Source organism: Saccostrea cucullata, unplaced genomic scaffold, assembly GCF_032062105.1.
Source record: "Saccostrea cucullata isolate Sc308-1 unplaced genomic scaffold, CSIRO_AGI_Scuc_v1 ctg13490, whole genome shotgun sequence".
In the NCBI taxonomy this organism is placed as follows: Eukaryota; Metazoa; Mollusca; class Bivalvia; order Ostreida; family Ostreidae; genus Saccostrea; species Saccostrea cuccullata.
Window position 1 is genome coordinate 19,773 of NW_026930247.1, and position 21,191 is coordinate 40,963.

The following is a 21,191-nucleotide window of genomic DNA, read 5'->3' on the forward strand; positions in this document are numbered from 1 at the left end:
CATTTTTAATTGTTTTACAGTGTCCAAGGGTTCAATTGAAATTAAACGTACTGTTAATTTAATATTACGATTTTTCAAAAATTCACGGCGCCCTTAGTTAACCTGTTCTTTTGTAGCTTTATTATATGACCAGGGACTTAAAGACTGTTTATGACGTACACTGCATGTTCACGTTTGAATTGATTTATCAGCATGAGCATTGCTTGTCATTGTTAATTTTCATTTTTTATCCTCTCTCTTCTTATACTTTCAAAACTCCTCTCAAATAAGTCTTTGATCCGGTCGTTTATTGGTTTTAAATCTTGAGACTGACTTATATCATGTGATCCATTCAAAGATGAATGCAAGAATATAAAATTGTTTTCACATATAAAAGAATACGAGTACTAATCTACGTTCTTTAAATACTGATTGTTAGACCATTATTTACACTTTTGGGTGTTGAAGGACATTTCCGTTATTACGCGATCATGAAAAGGATCTGATAGCGGGTGTGAGTGGTCGGCAGGGGGTGCTAACTCCTCTATAGTATCTGATCCCATATGATATTATAGAATGTTATCGAATACTGTTCATCATCTCAACATATTTTACCAAAACTAAACAATGGATACATTTGTTGAAAGTTTAATCCAACACAGCATTTAAAACAACTTACAGAGTGAAACGCTTTTGTCGACATCACGTGGCGATTTTTGACCACATATATTTTTTGTGGTAGACCGATCAAATATCTTTTAAGTGAATAATTCATTTTTCATTATAAAAGATTATAATTACAACAAATATTGCACTTAGACCGAAACATCGGTTGTAAGTAAACAAAATGTAAGTAAGGTAACACTTATTATATTTAAGTTTCAGACCAGTCCTTAAGTTGAGACCGTATAAATCGATATCCCACATTGCAGTAGGTGATGGCATGAAAAAGAATGGCCTTGAGTACAGTGTATAGAACAAATTTGCAGCTCTACAAACGTCTTCATATAAGTGGAAAAAATCTTAAGAGGGACATTTAACAACACATATATATTAAAAGTATATTTTTAACAGGGTGTACTTTTGAAGGTATTTATAGTTGAATTTGTTGACTTCCTTGTTTAAAAGCCGTCATTGGTTTTGCTGTTTTCTTTAAATGAAAAATTGATTTAATTGATTTTTCCAATTAAAAAAAAAAAAAAAAACAATGACATTTTGAACTACAAGTATACATGTACATGTACCATGTAAAAAATAATTCAATTATAATTTGATTCGTTTGTTGAAAATCTTAACTACATTCGGCTCAAGTGCGCTTTACTGAGCAAAAGTTTTCTGTCGTCGTTGTTGTTGTTGATGTCGTCGTCGTTATAAACTTTCACATTTTGATTTTTCTACTCAAGAACCACAGGGCCACTTTCAACTAAACTTGCTACAAACTATCCTTGTGTAAAGGGAATTCAAGTTTGTTCAAATGAAGTGCCCAACCTTCTTTCAAGTGCAGATAATTATGAATTAATGAGAAATTAATGGTATTTAAAAAAAACTTCTCCTGAACCATTGGCTCAGGAAAGCTGATACTTATGTGGAAGCATCCTCAGGTACTGTAGATTCACATTTGTTCAAATCATGACCCCCGGGGGTAGGGTGGTTCCGCAATGGCTGATCAAAGTTTATACGTTGGAATATACAGGAAATATCTTTTAAAAATCTTCTTCTCTAAAACCATAGGGACATGAAAGATGTAACTCATGTGGAGGAACCCTCATGTAGTGTAGATTCAATTCATAACCCTAGGAGGGAGGGCCGGGCCGAAAATGCTGATCAAAGATTTACATACGAATATATAGAAAACTAGATACGATCTCGTTGCGAGCAACGAGAGGTCTTCCGTCCGTTTTATGAAAAGAAATTCACGTAAAATCGAGCTGAAAAGAGATTCAAAATTTTTGTCACAAGGAGAATTGAACCCATGTCGCCAATGTGAATGCGCTTTTTTTTTTTTACTTTTTTATCCCCAACGCGCTAACCATTAAGATATAGGGAGTACTACTCTAAACATACTTGTGTATACTTTTGCAACAGTTCACCTGTCTAAGAATTATAAAAAGCATTCATAATTTTGCGCCAAACACCACGAGTAAATATTTTACGCCTTTTCTTTGGACTGATCTATTAAATAGGGATGATAGCTTCAATTAAATTTTAAAAATAAAACATTCTTAGCGCCTTTATTTTATTTCGACGTTAAGAAAGTATATGTAACACATTATACACATTACATATCGTATCTAGCCTAGTTACACTAAAGCAGTGAAACGGAAATTAAGTTTTAAGATTGACACTCAATTGCAACTTACTACTGTAACGTGTCGGACCTGAGCGGTCAGTAGGTCCGTGCTCGGATTACCGAGTTTTACTGGGGATATGATTGAATGCAATATATACAGATAATAATATGACACCTGCCTGGTGTCTTTAAATCAAATGACCTAAGTGCTTTGTACAATTATATATCTTCAGTTAATACCGGCACCTGCCTGGTGCCATATGACAATTGCCTCACTATACAACTGACTATATAAGTCAACAGCCACCTGCCTGGTGCCTCTTGATTTAGCCTTTAACACCTGCCTGGTGTCTTACTGCTTACCAAGTTGCCTATATAACTATAGCCAAGTAGCTAAAATATACTTACACAGTATTAAACTTTGTAAGAGCTTCTCTGTCCTAATGACAAACCTATAGCTAACGTCACACAGCTATATTTTAACTAGTCACTGACTACGGCAATTTTGCACAATTCGATTTGATCGATACACTAATTGGTTTCTGAACCAAAGTCAAGACACCAGCCAATTGGCCGTACTGCCCCCTTGTACCTCAACTAAATCAATGATCATAAGTTATCAGATATCATATTGATAAAATACAACAGAATGCCTTTAATTTGGCAACACTATTATTATTTTCTAACAGAACATCATTTATCAATAATACTTGTATACTTCTTTTGTCAATTGACCAATTAATTACAATATTTACATCGATTATCTATTATAATATAAACAAGTAACGGGAGGTAACTCCTCCAACCATTTCACAAGTACGTGAGAGTCGAAGTAGTTTTTTACATTTCATGTATCCTTATGTCAGAATGGTTTAATCAAACGCTCAGCTGCCTCCATAAACCCCTACTCGCGAAATGGCGGAGTTGACAGAGACAGCCGCCATCTTGGTCCCGCTTCGGATTTTCAAAAATTAATATCTAGAGTTCTGATTAACCAATATCCAAACAACTTTTATAGTAAGCATCAATCAAAAGGTCTCTATTAGCATTCCAAAAATAAATAAAAAATATTGAAAAACAAAAAAGTTAGAAAATACGCTTTTTTCCATTCGCATCTCCTAACGATAGGAAGTATTGACGACGAACGAAAGGTCGCGTCCTGGATAGCATATATCACGATCTTTAATCCCTGAAAGTTTCACATTTATATCTTCTACCGTTCTTGAGATTAACGGTAGACAAAATGTCATTTTAAATTCAGAAAATGTCCCGTAACTTGGCACCAGAAGCGAATTTTCAAAAAATCTCTCGGAAAAAATAACTTCAGATAATAACACATAATTTCTGTAAATTTCATGAAAATCCACCCAGTAGTCTTCGAGAAATCGCGTGCACAAAATTTGGTGTACGGAATAATAATAATAATAATAATAATAAGAAACAATAGAATCACTATAAGGTCTTCCGTGAAGACGGAAGACCTTAAAAATCTGGGTCAGGAAATGAAATTCATGTGGCAGCATCCTCATGTAGTGTAGATTCAAGTTTGTTCAAATCATGACCCCCACCCTCCCCCATCCCAAGTTAGGTTGGAGCCAAAAAGGGGTTTCAAATTTTAACATATGAATACATTTGAAAATCCTCAAAGGTCTTCTCAAGAAAAATTAAAGTGGGTGGGTCAGTATAAGCATCCTCTGGTAGTGAGGATTCAAGATTATTCAAATCATTATCCCTGGAGCAAGGATGGGGCCATTATGGGTGATAAAATTCGGATTACATAGAAATACAAGGGGATATCAAAAAGTTCGTGGACTGGGGCTGTAAAATTAGTACTATGTATTCTGTGCTTTCAAAATTTATATGGAACATAAAACAACAAAAAATAAAGAAATGTTGAAAATTTTAGCTTTATACGTTCATTATTTGCCAAATTATTATAAAATAAAAACGACATTATATTATCACCCGGCGCTGTCGTCGTTTATTTTCATGACGTCCGACAACGTCATTGTTTATTTCAATGTCCTCTTCTTCTACCCCATGCGCTTTTTTGGATGAGATTCCCTGGGGTTGAGTAAGGACTTAAACCCGCCTTGTTTATATGACTCTACAATGTCATGAACAGCGGCTTTCAATAAATATAATATTCCAAATGGATTTATACACTGGGGGAGATCCTCGCTTGATTGTGCCAGTATACTTTGCTTTTGAGAGTTCAATATCTACAACACATGATCAACGTCATTTTTTTCACACCTTGACTACAAATCGACATTATCTGTGTATCCCTTTTCTCTCTGAATATATTTTGAGATTTAAAGACAAGTATTCTGGGTGCATATTATTTCTCTGTAGCCAGTTTAAACATTTCTTAGGTCTATACCATTTTTTCAGGGTCAAAACTTAATAGAATGTTGGAAAAAGAAACCCCTACCCTCTTTTCACGTCATTTTCAAGGCCTCATTTATTTGGACATTCCATGTAAAATTTACGATAAAATTTCATAGAACTTACGAAATGAAGTGAAAATTTCATATTTTATGGGAAAATTGTGTCCCGACACATACCTGAATTAACGGGATTTTTGGATGTCAAATGTTCTTATCAAAAGAGTTTTTTCTCAGTTACGCATAGGTCGCAAAAACGTCGTGTTCGAGGTTGCGCCGCCTGGACATACCATTGCTTACCAAAACATTACTAATTTATTAAAAAGTAAAATTTATGATTTAGGGTTTATTCTTTAGATAGAAAAAATGATGCTAACTAAATATTTTAAATTCATTGATGTGCCTAAAGCGGTTTTAATTTTATAGCGCTAGTCCACGAACTTTTTGATAACCCCTCGTAATCTTTAAAATATTCCCTTTGAGAACAGCTAAGTTGTGATTTGTTATAGTTATATGAAAGCATCCTCGGATAATCTAGATTTAAGTTAATGTTCAAATCATGACTCCCGGGGGTAGAGTGGGGCATCAGAGTTTTTACTTAGAAATACATATGGAAAACTGTTTAAATTCTTCACAATGCTGGGGATCCGTTTTCGTTTTGAACGAGCTTTATTGTGGAAAGAAAGGTATAAATGAATGGTTTTCATGTTTTTTAAGATATTCCTCGCTTTTTAAATACTTAGTTCAATGATAATTTTATATATAATTAGTTTTTTAAATTGTATTTTTTAAAATCTTTTCTGTAATACATATACAGACGATAAAAAATATATTTAAATCCAGATTTTGATTACGGTTTTCTATGTAAAGCAGAGAATGTGGAAGAATGCAAAAAATAAATAAATAAATAAATAAATAATGAATAAAAAAAATAAACACATATTTTCACATCTTTTGATATAACTCATTTTTTCTTTTCTTTTTCAAATTCCTTTGTGTTTAATTTTTTTCTAAAGAGCTTTATTTAACCGGTCGTCGGGGGCTGCTCACTCATCAATCGCACCTGATCCATCATTTTCTGTTTTGGATGTCCGCGTTTGCTCTTCCCCCGTTGTGTATTACATAATGGAGATTTGAGCCTGGATATCATTTGTTATCTTCATATATTTCATTCAACAATAAGATGGATAAAACTAAATAAAAAGATAAAATTATAGAGATTGTAGACACTAAACTTGAAAAACAGAATACATCATGGAAGATCAGTTAGTAGAGGGCTGGCAACATAATGGGAAGGATGTGTGACTTTTCTGATCAAAAGCGATAGAAATACGTTTTAATTATTTCTTTGCTAAGCTTCTGCACCTAAAAACTAGAAGTACTGTGAGCAATGAGCTGACTAAATGATATTTCCGTCTCCCATATGAATATAAGGGCCATTTTTTTGTTTCGGGAAACCCAAAATGTATGCCTGATAAAAAAGTAAAAATATCAACTGCACAAGTTTAATATGTTATAAAAAGTCTCGCCAGATTTCTTTCAGTGGTATTTGGAGAAATTGCAGAGAGGATATGGGTACCCAAAAGCGTATCAGATGGAGGACGAAAAGACGCCCCGATTACTTTATACTGTATACAGGGTTATTTTCGCCCCTTGTTATTTTCGCCCTTTTGAACTTGTGAACAATTTTGCCCAGTTTTAAATGCGCCCAGTCATAGTTCTGTTTAAGAAAGTATGAGGTATAATTTGAATTCACCCCGTTTTAAATTCGCCCAATCAAGGAGAGGGCGAAATGGGCGAAAATAAAACGGGGGCGAAAATTTCCCTGTACATGTGTATACAGTACCCTCACACTTTTCAAGCGGGGGAGATAATAATGAAAATTGCAGACCCTTCAGATGAGACCTCAAAAAACCAAGGCCCCTTGTCGTGGCAAGCAATGGCATGATTAGCAATCCTTACTGTTTTAAAATGGCCTGAGTGCAAAGTAAATGTCTTAGTTTGAAGCCTTTCAGCAGTATATGGTGACCTCTCTTTTTGAGTGAAAATTTCTCAAAAGGAGAGTAATGCAACTTAAAATCGATAAATCAATATCAATATTGTTTATTCCAAGTAAAAAGTAAAACAAAGTAAAGAGGGTAACATGAGATTTTATTATGAATATGAATTGAAATGAACAAATTTTGGTACGCTTATATAACATTCAATATAAAGAGTTACAAAGAAAACAGTAAGCAATGATTCTTAGCCTAGAATATCTGAAAAACATTAACAAATCTTTAAGGCATAAAACTATGGGAAATTGTTAGATAGTAAATGTTAGAAAGTCTAGTTACATGTATAAAATGGTAAATGTACAATGAAATATTATACATAATGCAAATGTTAAAAATTATTCATTAACTTGAAAATTTGATATATTTGAAGGACTACAAAAGTATCATATAAATCATTTGAATATAATCTATATTGTTCAAACGTTCTTTTTCTTTTATAACGTCATGGCAGACAAGGGGATGGCATGAGAATGACGTCGTCGATTGCAATGTCATTCCTGTACGTTTTTCCTCTAATTGCCCCAATAATAATCTAAATATAGAAAAAAATACAATGTAATTCTATCAACAAAACGTCTGGCTCAAGTTTACTTCAATCTTAAGTTCACTTCAAACATTCCGCGCAATCAGTAATATATACATGCACATCATAGAGAATTTTTTAAGATAAAAAGATATTTACAAGGGTTGATCCAAAAGCAATTTCTCAGTGTCCATACCTGTTATATTTTGCGTCATATTAACAAATACAAAATACAAAAAGATGCACAGATATGATTCTAATTAACATTAAAAATCCAATTTTATTAAGATCATTTGATAATTATTTTAAAGATCTTTAAATCAAAGAGCATAGATGGTGTCACCGCATCACAACGGATCTTCAGGTTTTAAAGTGTATATTTTCATAAAATGAAAAAGACAAACATATATTCAAAGGTACCTGTGGACAGAACCCCCTCCCGTAATTTAACCCCTGGGCTTACGCAGCACTGTTAAGGCTTGTTATGAGATATCGACGGAAAATAGAAGTGCAAAAACGGAAATTGTTTTTAAACCTGATTTTTTTTTTATTCAGCTGTTCTTTTATCACAGACTTAAATACTTCTGGAAATATCATTGTATAACCTATTTTTTACTGTGTGAAGTTTTGTCCCATCGATGGACAGTCAAGTCATAAATGCATAATATATGTACTGTATTTAGGTCATTAGCACATTTCAATATCCTAAGTGCATACCTTATTTGAAATTAAAAATTCAATCTTTACAATATTCCTGTGTGTCAGGTAAATTCATCATAAAAATAGAACAATTAATTATATTTCTTCTAATATAATATTGTTTCATTTAATTGTAGTTTATTCAACAGAAGATTAATCTCAATCGCTCTCATTTTATTCCATTTAAGGATATTAATGACACTTCTTAATTGACTATCTACAGCTTAACTATTTCTAAAGTTTTGTTAGTTTATTTAAGGAATGACTCTAATTGTTGGCCATATTATCGAGTATAATCTTGTTTGGGTCAGTTTACGCATTATAATCCGCGAAGCAGATTATAAAAAAAGCGTCAACTGACCCAAACCAGATTATACTCGATAATTTGGCCAACAATTTGAGTCATTCCTTATAATTCAATTTCAAAATAATCTTTTGATCTAAAAGTGTGTTCTTTTTATGAGTTCAAATTTATCGATCAATAATACATGTACAACCGTAGTAATTTAAGTGATGTGAAAAGAGGGGAGGTAATAAATGATACATAGATCTAGCATCCACGATGTGTGTTTACGTGAGGTAAGATCGAATAGTGTTTGAATTTAAAGATAAGGTTTTTTAATCTTGAATTTTCCATGGACTCCGAGGACTGGAAATGAAGAGGTTGCATGGATAAGATTATTAAGCTGGTCGTCAAGGGAGTGAATCCCCATACCAAACCAGATTATACAAAATATTTTGCGTTCCTTTTTGGAAATCAAGCAATGAGACGCGAGAATATAAACAAAATTAAATTAAACTTGTTTTAATGAAACGAAGGGGAAACTCTTAAAAGTATGAAGATGCCTATATGTCACACGACTTTGTATTTAGGTGCGGCGACTACCATAAACGCTCATTTTTTAAAGGTCCTCCACACGCACACAACTTATGTTCTCATGTTACTGAGCATTACTTTGAACATGCATATTAACCTTTAAAACCTGGCCAGGAATAACAATATAATTTATACAGATTTTTTTTTAAAAATAATAATATCACATGTTTCAAGATATTTTTCACAAGGCGCTTTCATACCTACATGTATCACACCAAATTATGTCTTAACATATCATATATTTTTAAGATCACAGAATAAACATAAAAACTTAATTTTTATCAATTGATAAATTTTTTAGAGAAATTTTAGAGAAATTAAATTCACTCATAAAAAATAAATAAAACTATTTTTTTCTGAAATGCATATAGAGAGAAAAATCAAGGAAGACTCCTTTTGTACAGTAAAGACATGAATGAATTAGATACATAAAAAAATTGAGTTAAATTAAATGCACTGATGTAGAAAAATACTTTCAAATCTTTAGTATCAATGTTCCTTTAAATTTTTGCAGTTATTTTTCCTATTGCCTAGGACTCAAAAAAATTTTGGCAAGTCTCCGCATACGTATGGCTATAACTACTCATTATTGGCTTCTGAACTGGCTAGATATTAAATAGGAAAACTAGATACGCACACTTTTTTAACAATATTAATAAACACACAGTGAGATTATATGGTATTGAAACGCACAGATTGATGCATAAAAATATTAACTTTCAACACAAACAGACTCTGTTAACAATGGGTTTATTACTCTGAAAGTATAAATTCAATACAAAAATACTGACATCCGTTAATTACAAATAATAATGCAGCATAAACCCAGGCGTTTGTTGTTCTTTTATGGGAAGAAAACGGACATCTTTTTCTATCGTTAACTCCGTGACCATGCAAAATGTTAATTGCTTTTGATTAGGGTGTCGCTCTCAGTGTAGTACATACGATTCCCTTACAAAACTTTTATCTCTAAAGCGTTTGAAAGACTCCTTACGGCGGTCCCTCGGCAAATCGTTAGTGGACAAACTACATAAAACCGGAAGTAAAAATATTTTTTCTCTGCATACGTCAGAAGTCACATGGTGTTGAGGACCCTTAACATCCAATATTTTGTAAAGTATACATCATATTCCGTAGAATTATTCAGGTCTGAATTAAAATAAATAAAGCTTCTTCTATAATGTATAATTTTTTTTTGTTTTCTTGTCGACTTAAAGCAAATTTATTAAAGTTGTGTCATTAATTTTGGATTAACCCTCGTACCATATCTTTTTTTCAACAGTTTAACTTTTTTGGATAGTATTGAATTTTGTTTGAATTAAACAAGGTTTTTAATACAAATAATATATTTAACTTTTCAAAGCCTTTTCAGTCAAAATGTGCTTTTCAATGGTTGACTATCTATATTCTTAGCTTTTGATCCAGTTTAATTCGAAATATAAGAAAACAACATGATTTCAGACACAATAATACCAAATCATGTTACAAAACAAAGGAATAAAAAGAGAATGGCAGTATATATATATATATATATATGATACATGTACCTGACCCTTCTCATAAAGAAATAGTAAGTTAAAAAAATCTCAATTAATTGTGATCATGGTTTTACCTCTTGTACATGTATTTCATTAAATATTGCATTAAATAAATAAACTTCACATTAGTTAAAGATTGGTTAGGTTTTCTACATAAATTGCTTTGAACTAAAGAAAGGGATATTAATTAAATATGCCTTTTCATGAAAAATTAAAAATTTTCTCCATTGAAAATACTTGAAGAGTGTGTTTTACCCAAGTGGCTTCATTTAGAGGCAGATTAACGTCAACATTATGCCATTTTTCCCCTTGATTTCCAGAGACGGAAAAGTATGTCTTATATCCCTCGGCATCACTGGTGGTCTGGATTTCAAATGACCCCATACCGATTCCATACATGTGATAGGCCAGGCTTAGGCAATATGTCTTGTCTGCAAAGATAATTGTCGTATTGTGTACATGGTTATTTTTGCGACCGTATTATTTTCGATCATTTTCACATTCAAACAATTTGCCCCCCCCCTCCGTTTTAACTTCGTCCAATCACTCTTGCACTTAGGAAATTATACTGATTATGGCAAAAGGGCGAAAATAAACAAGGATGAATTTTCCTTGTATACAGTAAGTATTATATTTTTTTCACAAAAGTTGTTTTCAATCATGAGATTGATATCATATTTGCATATACTCCATAGAATAAGTTGATACTGAAAAATTGCAAATGTGGGTAGTGGATGAGAAACGTTTATTTCTATCACAACTTATATAAGTTATATTAAAATTATCAAAGATAAGAAATTCAGTTAAAATAAAATAAGTAGGTCATGCATAATAACAACTAAAGAGAAAATTCAATACTTTTACTTTCAACTGATGAATTATTATTATCAATTGCAAAATCATTTTTGTGTACCTGACCAACATGCTAATAATCTATGATATATGAATAGACTCTTTACAAATTGTATATGTTTAAATAATTTTTATGTTTATCAGTATCGTTTTAAAATATCATATATATTTAGGATTCACTGAATTTAAAAGTTTTTAATTTTTTTTTATTTTAATGTTGGCCTCCTTTTTTTGATTTTTGAAAGGGGATGGGGGAAGAGGGTAGGAAGATATCATTTATGTGAGGTAGAAATTAAATGAAAGAATGTGTGATAATTATTTTTATAACTGCTAGCTTGTTTTATCTTGTGATTCAAGTTTTGTTTTGTTTATCCATGTTTTTTTTTCATTTGATTTTTTTATTGGTCGTACAAAATAAGTTGATTATGCCTTTAAAAATAACAAATGGCAAAATTTGACCAAAAAATGGATCTTGTACTGGAAAATTTTAAGCATCACAAGTGATAAAAAACATTTAAGCAGTTAAAATTAAATGTGTGCTGAACTCATCAATTTCGACACTGACTTTCAATCAACAGTTTTCCAATCACATTATTGATATTAATATAAATTCCATTAAGCAGTTTGTCAATCATAAGTGAGAATCAATGTCAGTGAAATTATTTTGGTGTCTTTACGTATGTTTATTTGTTCATCGAAAAAAATGTATGTTTATTGAATCTATTGAATCGATCGCACACGCACGAGGGGTGAGACCGTTCAGCAAGGGATGCTCACTCCTCCATAACACCTGATCCCACCTCTGATGTTTCGGAGATCCGGGAGATCCGTGTTTGCTCTGCTCCCATTTTTTATTGTTTTATGGACTTTGAGATTGAATACTGTTCGTTATCTCCGTATCCTTATGAAAGCAATTTGTAATATGAAAATAAGAAGTATTCCATATAACGCTTACTCTCAAATGCAATACGGTCATCATAGATGTAATAAAATTCCCCCTCTATACGATTGGATGCTTCGAAATAAAAATAGTAATATCCGTCATATGCATATGATGGTCCTGTCCAACGTGATGGAGTTTTTCCCTGAAATAATAATGATGTCAACTTCGCACAATAATGATAATAAAACAAATGAGGCTCAATTCAATAATTAGAAAATTCATTTTATTTCGTTACAGAACATTTAAAATCATAATAAATGAATGATATATATATATTTCATTGTGCACTCAAACTTCATCCCAAAAAAGCTTTATTGAAAATCTTTTATTCCAATATACAAGGGTAAAATTAGACAAAGTAATGTTGATTCAAACACATTTTTACCATTTTCCTAAACCAATTTTCATTATCAGTTTTCAAAAAGCAAGCTGGGTCTTCATCAACTTCAAAACGACAGGAACGACCTAATGTTGAAAATAAAAATACCCACATAAATTTTTCCAAAACTACTGTAAATAACTATTTTTATTTGCGAGAATTTTATTTTTGGCTTAATTTTTAACTTAATGCAAATCTCGTGCGCATCTGTCTCTGTGTGACTGTCTGACGCTATTAAGGCCAAATATGCATGTAAATCTCGTGCGGCTGCCTTTGTGTTTGACGTCAGTGTGCTAGGACTATTGGAATTGGCACGGAAGTCCTCGTGTAATTTAAATCTAATAGTCTATAATTTTAATGAAATGGAAATATAAGAAATCACTGTCTAGTTTTGAGAGTATGCCAGGGACATCAACAATAGTGGGATAAAACACGGGCTTCGCCCGTTATGCAAATTATCCCATGTTTTCCACTATTGATGATGCCCTGGCATACTCTCAAAACTAAACAGTGATTCCTTTAATATTTTCATCCACTAAATTTTGTCCTTCATTTCTTATAAAGACCATTGCCATTAATCCGTGCATTAACAACAATAAGCCAGGCACGTTACAGATATCTTGATCATGGATGTTCCATCAGTTAAACATGCTGACATATTCATCAATATTACAATACTTAACACAGATAATTTTACTTTTAATTTCTTTTTAAACAAATGAAAATATAAACAATTATATGGAGATAACGAACAGTATTCAAACTCAAAGTTCATAAACAAAACAAAATAAGAGCAGAGCAAACACGGACCCCCGAAACAACAGAGGTGGGATCAGGTGCCATGGAGGAGTGAGCATCCTCTGAGGACCGGTCACACCTGCCGTGTGCTCCTTGTCATGATCAGGAAATAACGGGAAAAAATCCGTCGTCAATCCAGTGTCTAAATATAAACAATAAAATGTTTTTCTTTGCTTCTTAGTTCGGGAATTAAGGGCTCAGCTTTTGCAGAAAAAAAAATCACATGACATGCATGCGTTTTTTTCTGCAATAGCTGAGACAATAAATCAAGTACTAACAACAAAAGAAAGACATTTTTGTTATTTCAATATTTCATACTAAAGTAATGGGTTAGATACATTTCACCTTCGCACTTTTCTCCAAGAAAACCCTTTATGCAGCTGCAATTATACCCTCGTATATTGTTCTTGTCTGCTACACATGATCCGCCATTTTGACACCCATTGTTGAAACACACATCGACTAAATATAGTAACAAACAAGTAATTCAAAAGCATTGTCAATACAGCAAAGCTTGTTTGATTCTGATGCTGTGTATATGTAATATGAAATTTTGTAAATTAAGTAATTATCAACTTAATTTAATTTTTTTTTAAATAAACATTTTTATTATGTAACCATTTTTAAATATAAACAACTGCTGTTAGTAGTTTCAGTAGTCCGATTAATATACTTTTCTTTAATATTTGTTTTATGTTTTCCATCATTTATACCTTTAACATGAACGGTTTCTATAAAGAATATGCTTACTTTCACACACTTCTCCCGTATACCTTTCGGGACATGTACACTTGAATTCAGTTCCGGTTCCTGTGTATGAATTCGATTCTTGGCAGGTTCCCCCATTTTTGCACGGATTAGGATTACATTTAGAACCTGCATTTTTAAACAAAAGGTAGTTTCTATCAAGGAATAGATACAATCATGTAGTTTGTTTACAACGATTAAGTACAATTGTTCTAAAGTAAAGAAAAATACCCTATTGAAAATATCGAAAAATAAAAGCTTGTACAACGACGGCTGTGACTGATAAATTCTATTTTTCCATTAATTAATTGCTCAAATTACATTTGCTTTGCTGCAAGACGAATACTAGTATTTTATTTTATAAGGATATACTTTATTTCTTCGCAAGATTTCATGAAATTCGCATAGCCGTTGACCAGGAAAAAAATACAGCATCTGTAATGTTGGCCTCTCAGCGGATATGCATAATTCTCATTGAAAAATCAAGAACAACGACATGGTTCCACTGCACGGACTCATTTTATAACATTACTTTATTTGCAGAACCTAGATAGGATCGTGGCACTTCTCAGAGAAAAGTAATGCATGTTGCAAATATTTATAAACTATAGATGAAGGTAAGGTTTTATAAGCATTTTTGTACCCTAAAAATTCAATGTATTCTCAAAAAGTAAATACATATTGGCTTTAACATTAGTTAAGTAGATAAATATGATCTATTATTAAAGAATATGGCATGAATGACGACCATTCTTGAAATAAGACATCATAATTTTAGTACATTTCTAAGTTTATTGCAAAAAAGTATCGGAATGACTTTTATGTGCTTTTTTCGGTGGCAGAGTATGCTTTCCGAAAGATGATTCAATTGAAAATTGATGTCTTCCACAAATTTTGTAGAAAATATGGGAAATACACAAGTTAATGGCGTCAAAACTAGCATTAAGGGTGGTCATATTAGAAAAACGATTCTTTTTTATATCCTTATATTCCTATGATTTACAAAGACTGACTTTCAATTAATTATTTTGCTTTCATATTTTATAATTTGTATTGAAACTGTACCTTGTTTTCAGAGTTTTTTTTTTAAATTACTCATGTTCTTTTACTAGTCAAATTATAGGTTAAATAAATGCAATTAAATGGGCTAAAATCACGTGCCTGCCGCATCAGGTGACAAATCTAATTATTGACTTTAATCGTCCTCAAAAAATTGCCATCCAGATTATAAATGCATCTTTTATCACAGAAAATTGTCAATATTTCTATTGAACACTCAACTGTACTGCGTAAAAACTTTACAAATTTTACGATATGATGTCACATAGACAAGTGTATTGCGATAAAAAAAATCATTCATATCTTGCTGTTTTGGATTAAACTAGACAACCTTGTATGTAAGAGTAAGTTTTGATATAGTCTATATCAAGCAGTTTAAAATTGTAAATGATTTTATTGTGCGGTAATTCGTCGAGTTAGTAATTGTGTGTGACGTCAGGGTAAACATTTCCCTATAATTTGGACCCCACCTCTCTTTTTGCAGCCTTAGGTATACTGCGCATACATTCAATTGCAAATGGAGTACAGCAGTGCAAGTTGTACTATATTTGAAAAAAATATATAGTTTTAAATTCAACACTTACATAATCCTGGACAAAGGAATATATTGTCCATTCCAAGAATTGGAGATCCAAAAACGCCCTCTATTGTTATCTAGTAAATATATTTATTATAAAATTTATGTGAATAAAATTATCTGTGTTTTACAGAAAAAAATGATCATGCTTTTAAGATATTAATGTATAAATTATTAACTAAAAAATAGACATGGCATCCGAATTTTAAAAAATCTAATACAGAGGATGTATTTCCAATGAAGGAGTTTAGTTATATTCAAGCGGTAGTTTTTAAGTTAAATATTGTGTATGTAATGCCTTAAATGTCTTCGTTGGTAAATGTATCGTTTCAATGAAACTACACATTAATAACTCTTTAAAAATATATTCATATTTTATTTATATAAAAAATACTATACCACAAGATCTTCCATGGATTTAATAGATACTTTTGCATTCAGCCATTCATAATTTGACGTTGTTTTGATATTGTATATTTTGTGCATTTTCTTCCCGTTGCCGTCTACATAAACGTTTATCTCAGCTGGTGTTCCGTCCGAGGAAAATTCACCAATGGCATAGTCGAAAGATAGGCATCGGTTATTGGCTAAAAAAAAAAATCTCAAAATTTGGTAAATTTCATTCACTATTCATCAAGTAAAGAGCAAAATCGGTTCTTTATTTAAAAGGAGGGGAATAAGAGTTGCTACGTTCAGTATGTAAATTTCATCGTTGCTTCAACGTTGAAACCTCACCGACTTTTTCTTAAAAACAACTTTGAATATTAAACTTAAATTTAAACGTTGAATGTTTTGTGTTAAAAGGTCAAAAAATGCTGAAGCTGTATAATATTTTCAGCGTTGGATGTTCAATGAAAGCCAAAACTTTAAAGCCCTAAAAACGTACTCATTTAAAAGTTCTGGAAAGTTGGGAATTAACTATAAAAAAAACCCAGAGTAAATATTTCAATATTTCATCAAGTTTCACAGACAAATTGAATTTAAGTATAAAGAGCATCGTTTATTTTCCCTGAAATGCCTGTTGAGACAAAGAATAAAAAATATATAGATTTTCATATATTTCTACACGAAAATAGGAAGGATTGTTTTTTTATCTAAACAGAAAAATTATACATCCTTTGCCATATTAAAAAAAATTCAAAACTAATTGTTCTTAAACATTTTCATTCATAACAATTACTTTGCAAGCACATGTTTATATACTCATTAAATAACCTTCAAACTTGGCAGTTGTTTTGATTATGGCTTTTGATTCGGTGGTGTATGAGACATCGTCGTAGTATGGTGTCATAGTTAGGAACTGGTAACCAGTGTCGTGTGTTAAACATGGTCCGTCATTACCGTAATTGTCCCCACAAAGTCTCTGTACAAAATTACCAAAAATTTATAAGATTACCAGGTCATCTTTTCAATAAGTTAGCTAGCGCTGTTTCCACTCAGGAGAAAGACTTACGTTTCCTCCCATTTCCATTAGAAGAAAGCTACCCATTTTTAAAGACGCTCCCAACGTATTGTTTCATTGTACAAGACATTACATAACGATCTTTTACTTGTAAACTAATAAAACATGTACAAAACGCAGTTATGATAAGAATGTCCTTCTATACATATTATATACATTCTATTCTGAGTTATATTTTAATTTTAATATGTAACCCTCGTTTGAAATAGCAGACAACTTGAGATAATAATTTAATCAGGTTTTATTTTAGTGCATTTATGTGATGTCACATGACTGTGTTGACACTTGACGGACATTTATGATATTCCTAATTGTTGGACAAAAATCGCTTTGGAACATGGTCAAAACAAACAAATTGTGCAAACTTTGTTACATAGATCAATTCATCGTGATCTCTAGTGCATAAAAAGTGCTGAAGGCAGGTTTAAAGTTTGCTCATTTAGAAAATGGATCGCGATTTATTCAAAAATGGTTGAACTACACACAATCCCCAAGCAATATTCAGTTAGAGGAGATACTTCTCTTGTAGATTCACACAGAATATCTTCAATTTGTCCTTGTTTATCTCTAGTGTCAATATTAACAAGAAACATAAATTCAAAATCTGTCTTCGGACATGTAAGGGGAGCATTTCACACATTAACTTTTGCTTTTGTTTGAATATGTGCATATCGGACAAGCAAGAGCAATAAGGATATTTAAATTTCAAATGTTCTACATCATAACGGCACGATCAATCTTAAAAACAATCCTAACACTTGAATCAAATAACAATTCCCAAAATAAATCTACATATCATGTAAAAATTTTCTCACTTTCCCTGTCATGTCAGCTCAAGTATGCAGTGACTTGACGTCATATTCTATGATGACGTCATATCTAGGTAGTTCAGAGAAGTAACTACAGTTTGAGCAGTTTGACATTTTACAGGCAGCCTTATCCTAGCTGCGAATAAAAGTATAAAAAAAAATCAATGCCATAACTCTTTAATACTTATTGATAGTTGTCCTTATATTCAATTTTGGTGATTATAAATACATTTATTTTCACTAAAATCTATCATTTCCCTAATTATGCGATTGCAAAAATGAATTTTCAAACATGCATCTCTCGTTGAATTTTCACAAAATATTTTTTTTCATTTTCTTTGAATAAATGTCGGCGACTTTTCCAATGCATTTGTATATATTTTAATGAAATAATGATTGTTTTGACGACTTTTCAATGCAATTACATGCATTTTACTAAATGATATTCAACTTTTTTTTTTCAAACTTTACATGGTTTTATTTTAACTTTTTAACTTTCTTCATTTGATTTTAGATCTTTTTTAAATACATTTATTTTAATCCCTGATATTAAATATACCTTGAGGATATCCGATCCTCAGTCAGGAAAGATAACTCCAAAAATTAACAGTTACTTTGAAGTGCATTAAAATGAAGCTTGAAAACGAATTTTTTTTCATCCAACAATTTCATTTTATTCATCCTGATAAGATTTAGATTTTGGAAATCTTGGAAAAGATCTTATAGAAGTTGACATTTGTACCGTATGAAGAAAAAAAATTACAGATTAGAGATTAAATAAGATTTTCTTGAATCCAGCCTTAGATAAATAAGCTTATTAGCATGATAATAAATTAGAATTGATTTGTGGTGTTTGGCAATGATGGCAAAAGCCTTTTACACTATGCATTATAGAATACTTGACGGAAATAGAGAACAAAAATACCAAATAAGTTGAAAATGCATGACAATTTCACTGAATGCCTGGATACCTATCGTTTTGTAACGTAATATATATTTGTTGATCAATTTGCGATAAGATTGATTGATTAATTGATTGATTGATTGTATATTGTTTAACGTCCCTCTCGAGAATTTTTCACTCATATGGAGACGTCACCGTATGCCGGTGAAGGGCTTCAAATTTTGACTTTTACTCGGCACTCAGGGCCATTGAGCAGTGAGGGATCTTTATCTTGCCAGCGCTTGCCGCTGACACGGGGCCTCGGTTTTTAAGGTCTAATCCGAAAGTGCCGAGCGCATGGCGAAGGAACAGTTGCTACCCATTTTAACGACTAGGTCAGTCGCGCCCGAGATACAAACTCACGACCTCCCGATCACGAAGCGAGCGCTCTACCGACTGAGCTACCGTGAACGGTAATTTGAGATTAGAAAACACATTGCTGATATTCAAAATTGCCTTTACTGCATTTTTGACAATTCCCCCTATAGAATATGATTAATTTCAATCATTAACTTTAAAGAAATACTTTAAGTAAATTTACATAACGTTGTGTGTGCTTTTATGAGTATTTTTAATAACTTAACTGCTATTTTTGTAAACCTGAGTATCGTACTATCTTAATCTTGATTCAATTTCATCATAAATTGCTAAGAATTAATTTACAATTTTCTTGAATACTTGATTAAGCATTGCTGCCAAGTACACATTCAATCAGATTTACCGAATTAAAGCTCCATAGAATATCGCCTGAGTCATCTTGGTTAAATAAACAGCTCCCAAAGTCATCTTCAAAATTGCATGAATTCAGTGATAGGGCTGTAAAGAAACAGATCAAATTTATGTACTATTCATTGTAGCCATTATACATTTTACACCGAACTTTGAAGATTTACATTTCAAATTTTAAGGTACATGCATGTATGTTACTCATCAGCTTTTTATAATAGTTCTTACTTTAATGATATTTATCAAGAGGAGTGTCAGATCGGAGATAGGAACTCCAAAATGTAACATCCGGACAGAAAGACAGATGAACAGATATCCAGACGCAAGATATCCGGATGCTTCAGTATCCGGACGATTTTTCATCGGATCAAAATTTTAAAATGTTATTCTGTCTTGTTTAACTGGTGATTCAGATATCCGGATGCTTCACATATCCGGACAAATTGACTGGGAACCAAAGCGTCCGGATAAATGAGGGTCCACTGTATATCATCCCACCTTTCAAGCGGGATGTATTATGATATATATATACATTTGTAGTATCTTTCCATAATATAAACATACAGAGAGAAAATATCTTCAATTCTGGATGAAGTTTGTCTGAAGTCAAATGTCAATACATGGCGGAATCACACGGTGGAATTACATCTACCGTAAATATAAAATGACTTGCTCTAGGGGCTTGCTTTTCATGTATAGAAAATGAACAAAATAAGCAAGTAATTTTTTTTAATTACAACGTAAACACGTACTTCATATATTTTCTGTCGATTAAATTAACCTGTGTATATAGTATGTATAAAGAAAGCATACAGATAGAAACTTACCTTTGTTTACAAGTTTTTATCACTTTTGTCAGCCTTATGTTACATGTACACAGTCACTTACATTTATCCTTATTTTTTGGTACACCTCAAGTTAAATCTTCATGATGTTTGCTTAAACCATATTTTTTCATTAAATTCTACTCACGATAAATGAATAAATCTGTTAGAAAATATTAAAGCAGATGAATAACGCCGCGAACAGCTGACAACCTCTAATGGCGCTGTAATACACTTTCAATGCAAGTTGTCACCAGTGTCTCCGTGTTAACATAATACATATGCCTTAAGATACTGAAATCATCATAGAATAAATATTTTTTTTTATCAGATTTTATATTTGATTGCAATTTCACTTACTCGGTACAGTGTCTCAATCCATCGAATCCATCCATTCCTTTCAGGTGACCGAATTTCTTCCAACTTTTTATATAAATCTTGAACTTCGGACGTGTTTCTTGTGTCTTTTTAGCACTAATTATCCGCTTTCACAAACAAAAATATTCCCAGACAACAATATGTTCACTATTACTGATCACAAGTAACCTTTTATAATATACCCTTCGAAATAGAATCCTTAGCCTGATGAATTCGATGCGTTATCGCCTTTCAAGCCGATTTACACCTTGCAAACTTTTCACAGAAATGTACGGCCACCGGTTATTGCAATATTTATATCTGAATATTTTTAATTTAATGTTAAATTGTCAATCTCAAATGTT

General features: G+C 32.0%; 1 protein-coding gene across 1 annotated transcript; it reads right to left on the reverse strand.

Annotated features, from left to right (window-relative positions):
* Positions 1-6,854: 6,854 nt before the first annotated feature.
* Positions 6,855-21,045, reverse strand: LOC134283385 (MAM and LDL-receptor class A domain-containing protein 2-like). The gene is made up of 11 exons (XM_062765839.1): positions 20,830-21,045; positions 19,641-19,735; positions 16,921-17,068; positions 16,105-16,292; positions 15,713-15,782; positions 14,073-14,198; positions 13,668-13,784; positions 12,531-12,610; positions 12,158-12,287; positions 10,606-10,781; positions 6,855-7,245 (listed from the first exon to the last, which is right to left on the reverse strand). The coding sequence occupies exons 3-11, from the start codon at positions 16,994-16,996 to the stop codon at positions 7,156-7,158; spliced, it is 1,053 nt and encodes a 350-aa protein (XP_062621823.1). The 5' UTR covers positions 16,997-17,068; positions 19,641-19,735; positions 20,830-21,045; the 3' UTR covers positions 6,855-7,155.
* Between the last annotated feature and the right edge of the window lie 146 nt (positions 21,046-21,191).

Coding starts and splice junctions, on each gene's coding strand:
- LOC134283385 (XM_062765839.1), bottom strand. CDS start 16,996: ATGACACCATACTACGACGATGTCTCATACACCACCGAATCAAAAGCC. Junction 12,611..13,667: donor TCTTGGAGAAAAGTGCGAAG/GTGAAATGTATC, acceptor TTTCAACATTAG/GTCGTTCCTGTCGTTTTGAA. Junction 7,246..10,605: donor CTCTAAATGAAGCCACTTGG/GTAAAACACACT, acceptor TTCTATATTTAG/ATTATTATTGGGGCAATTAG.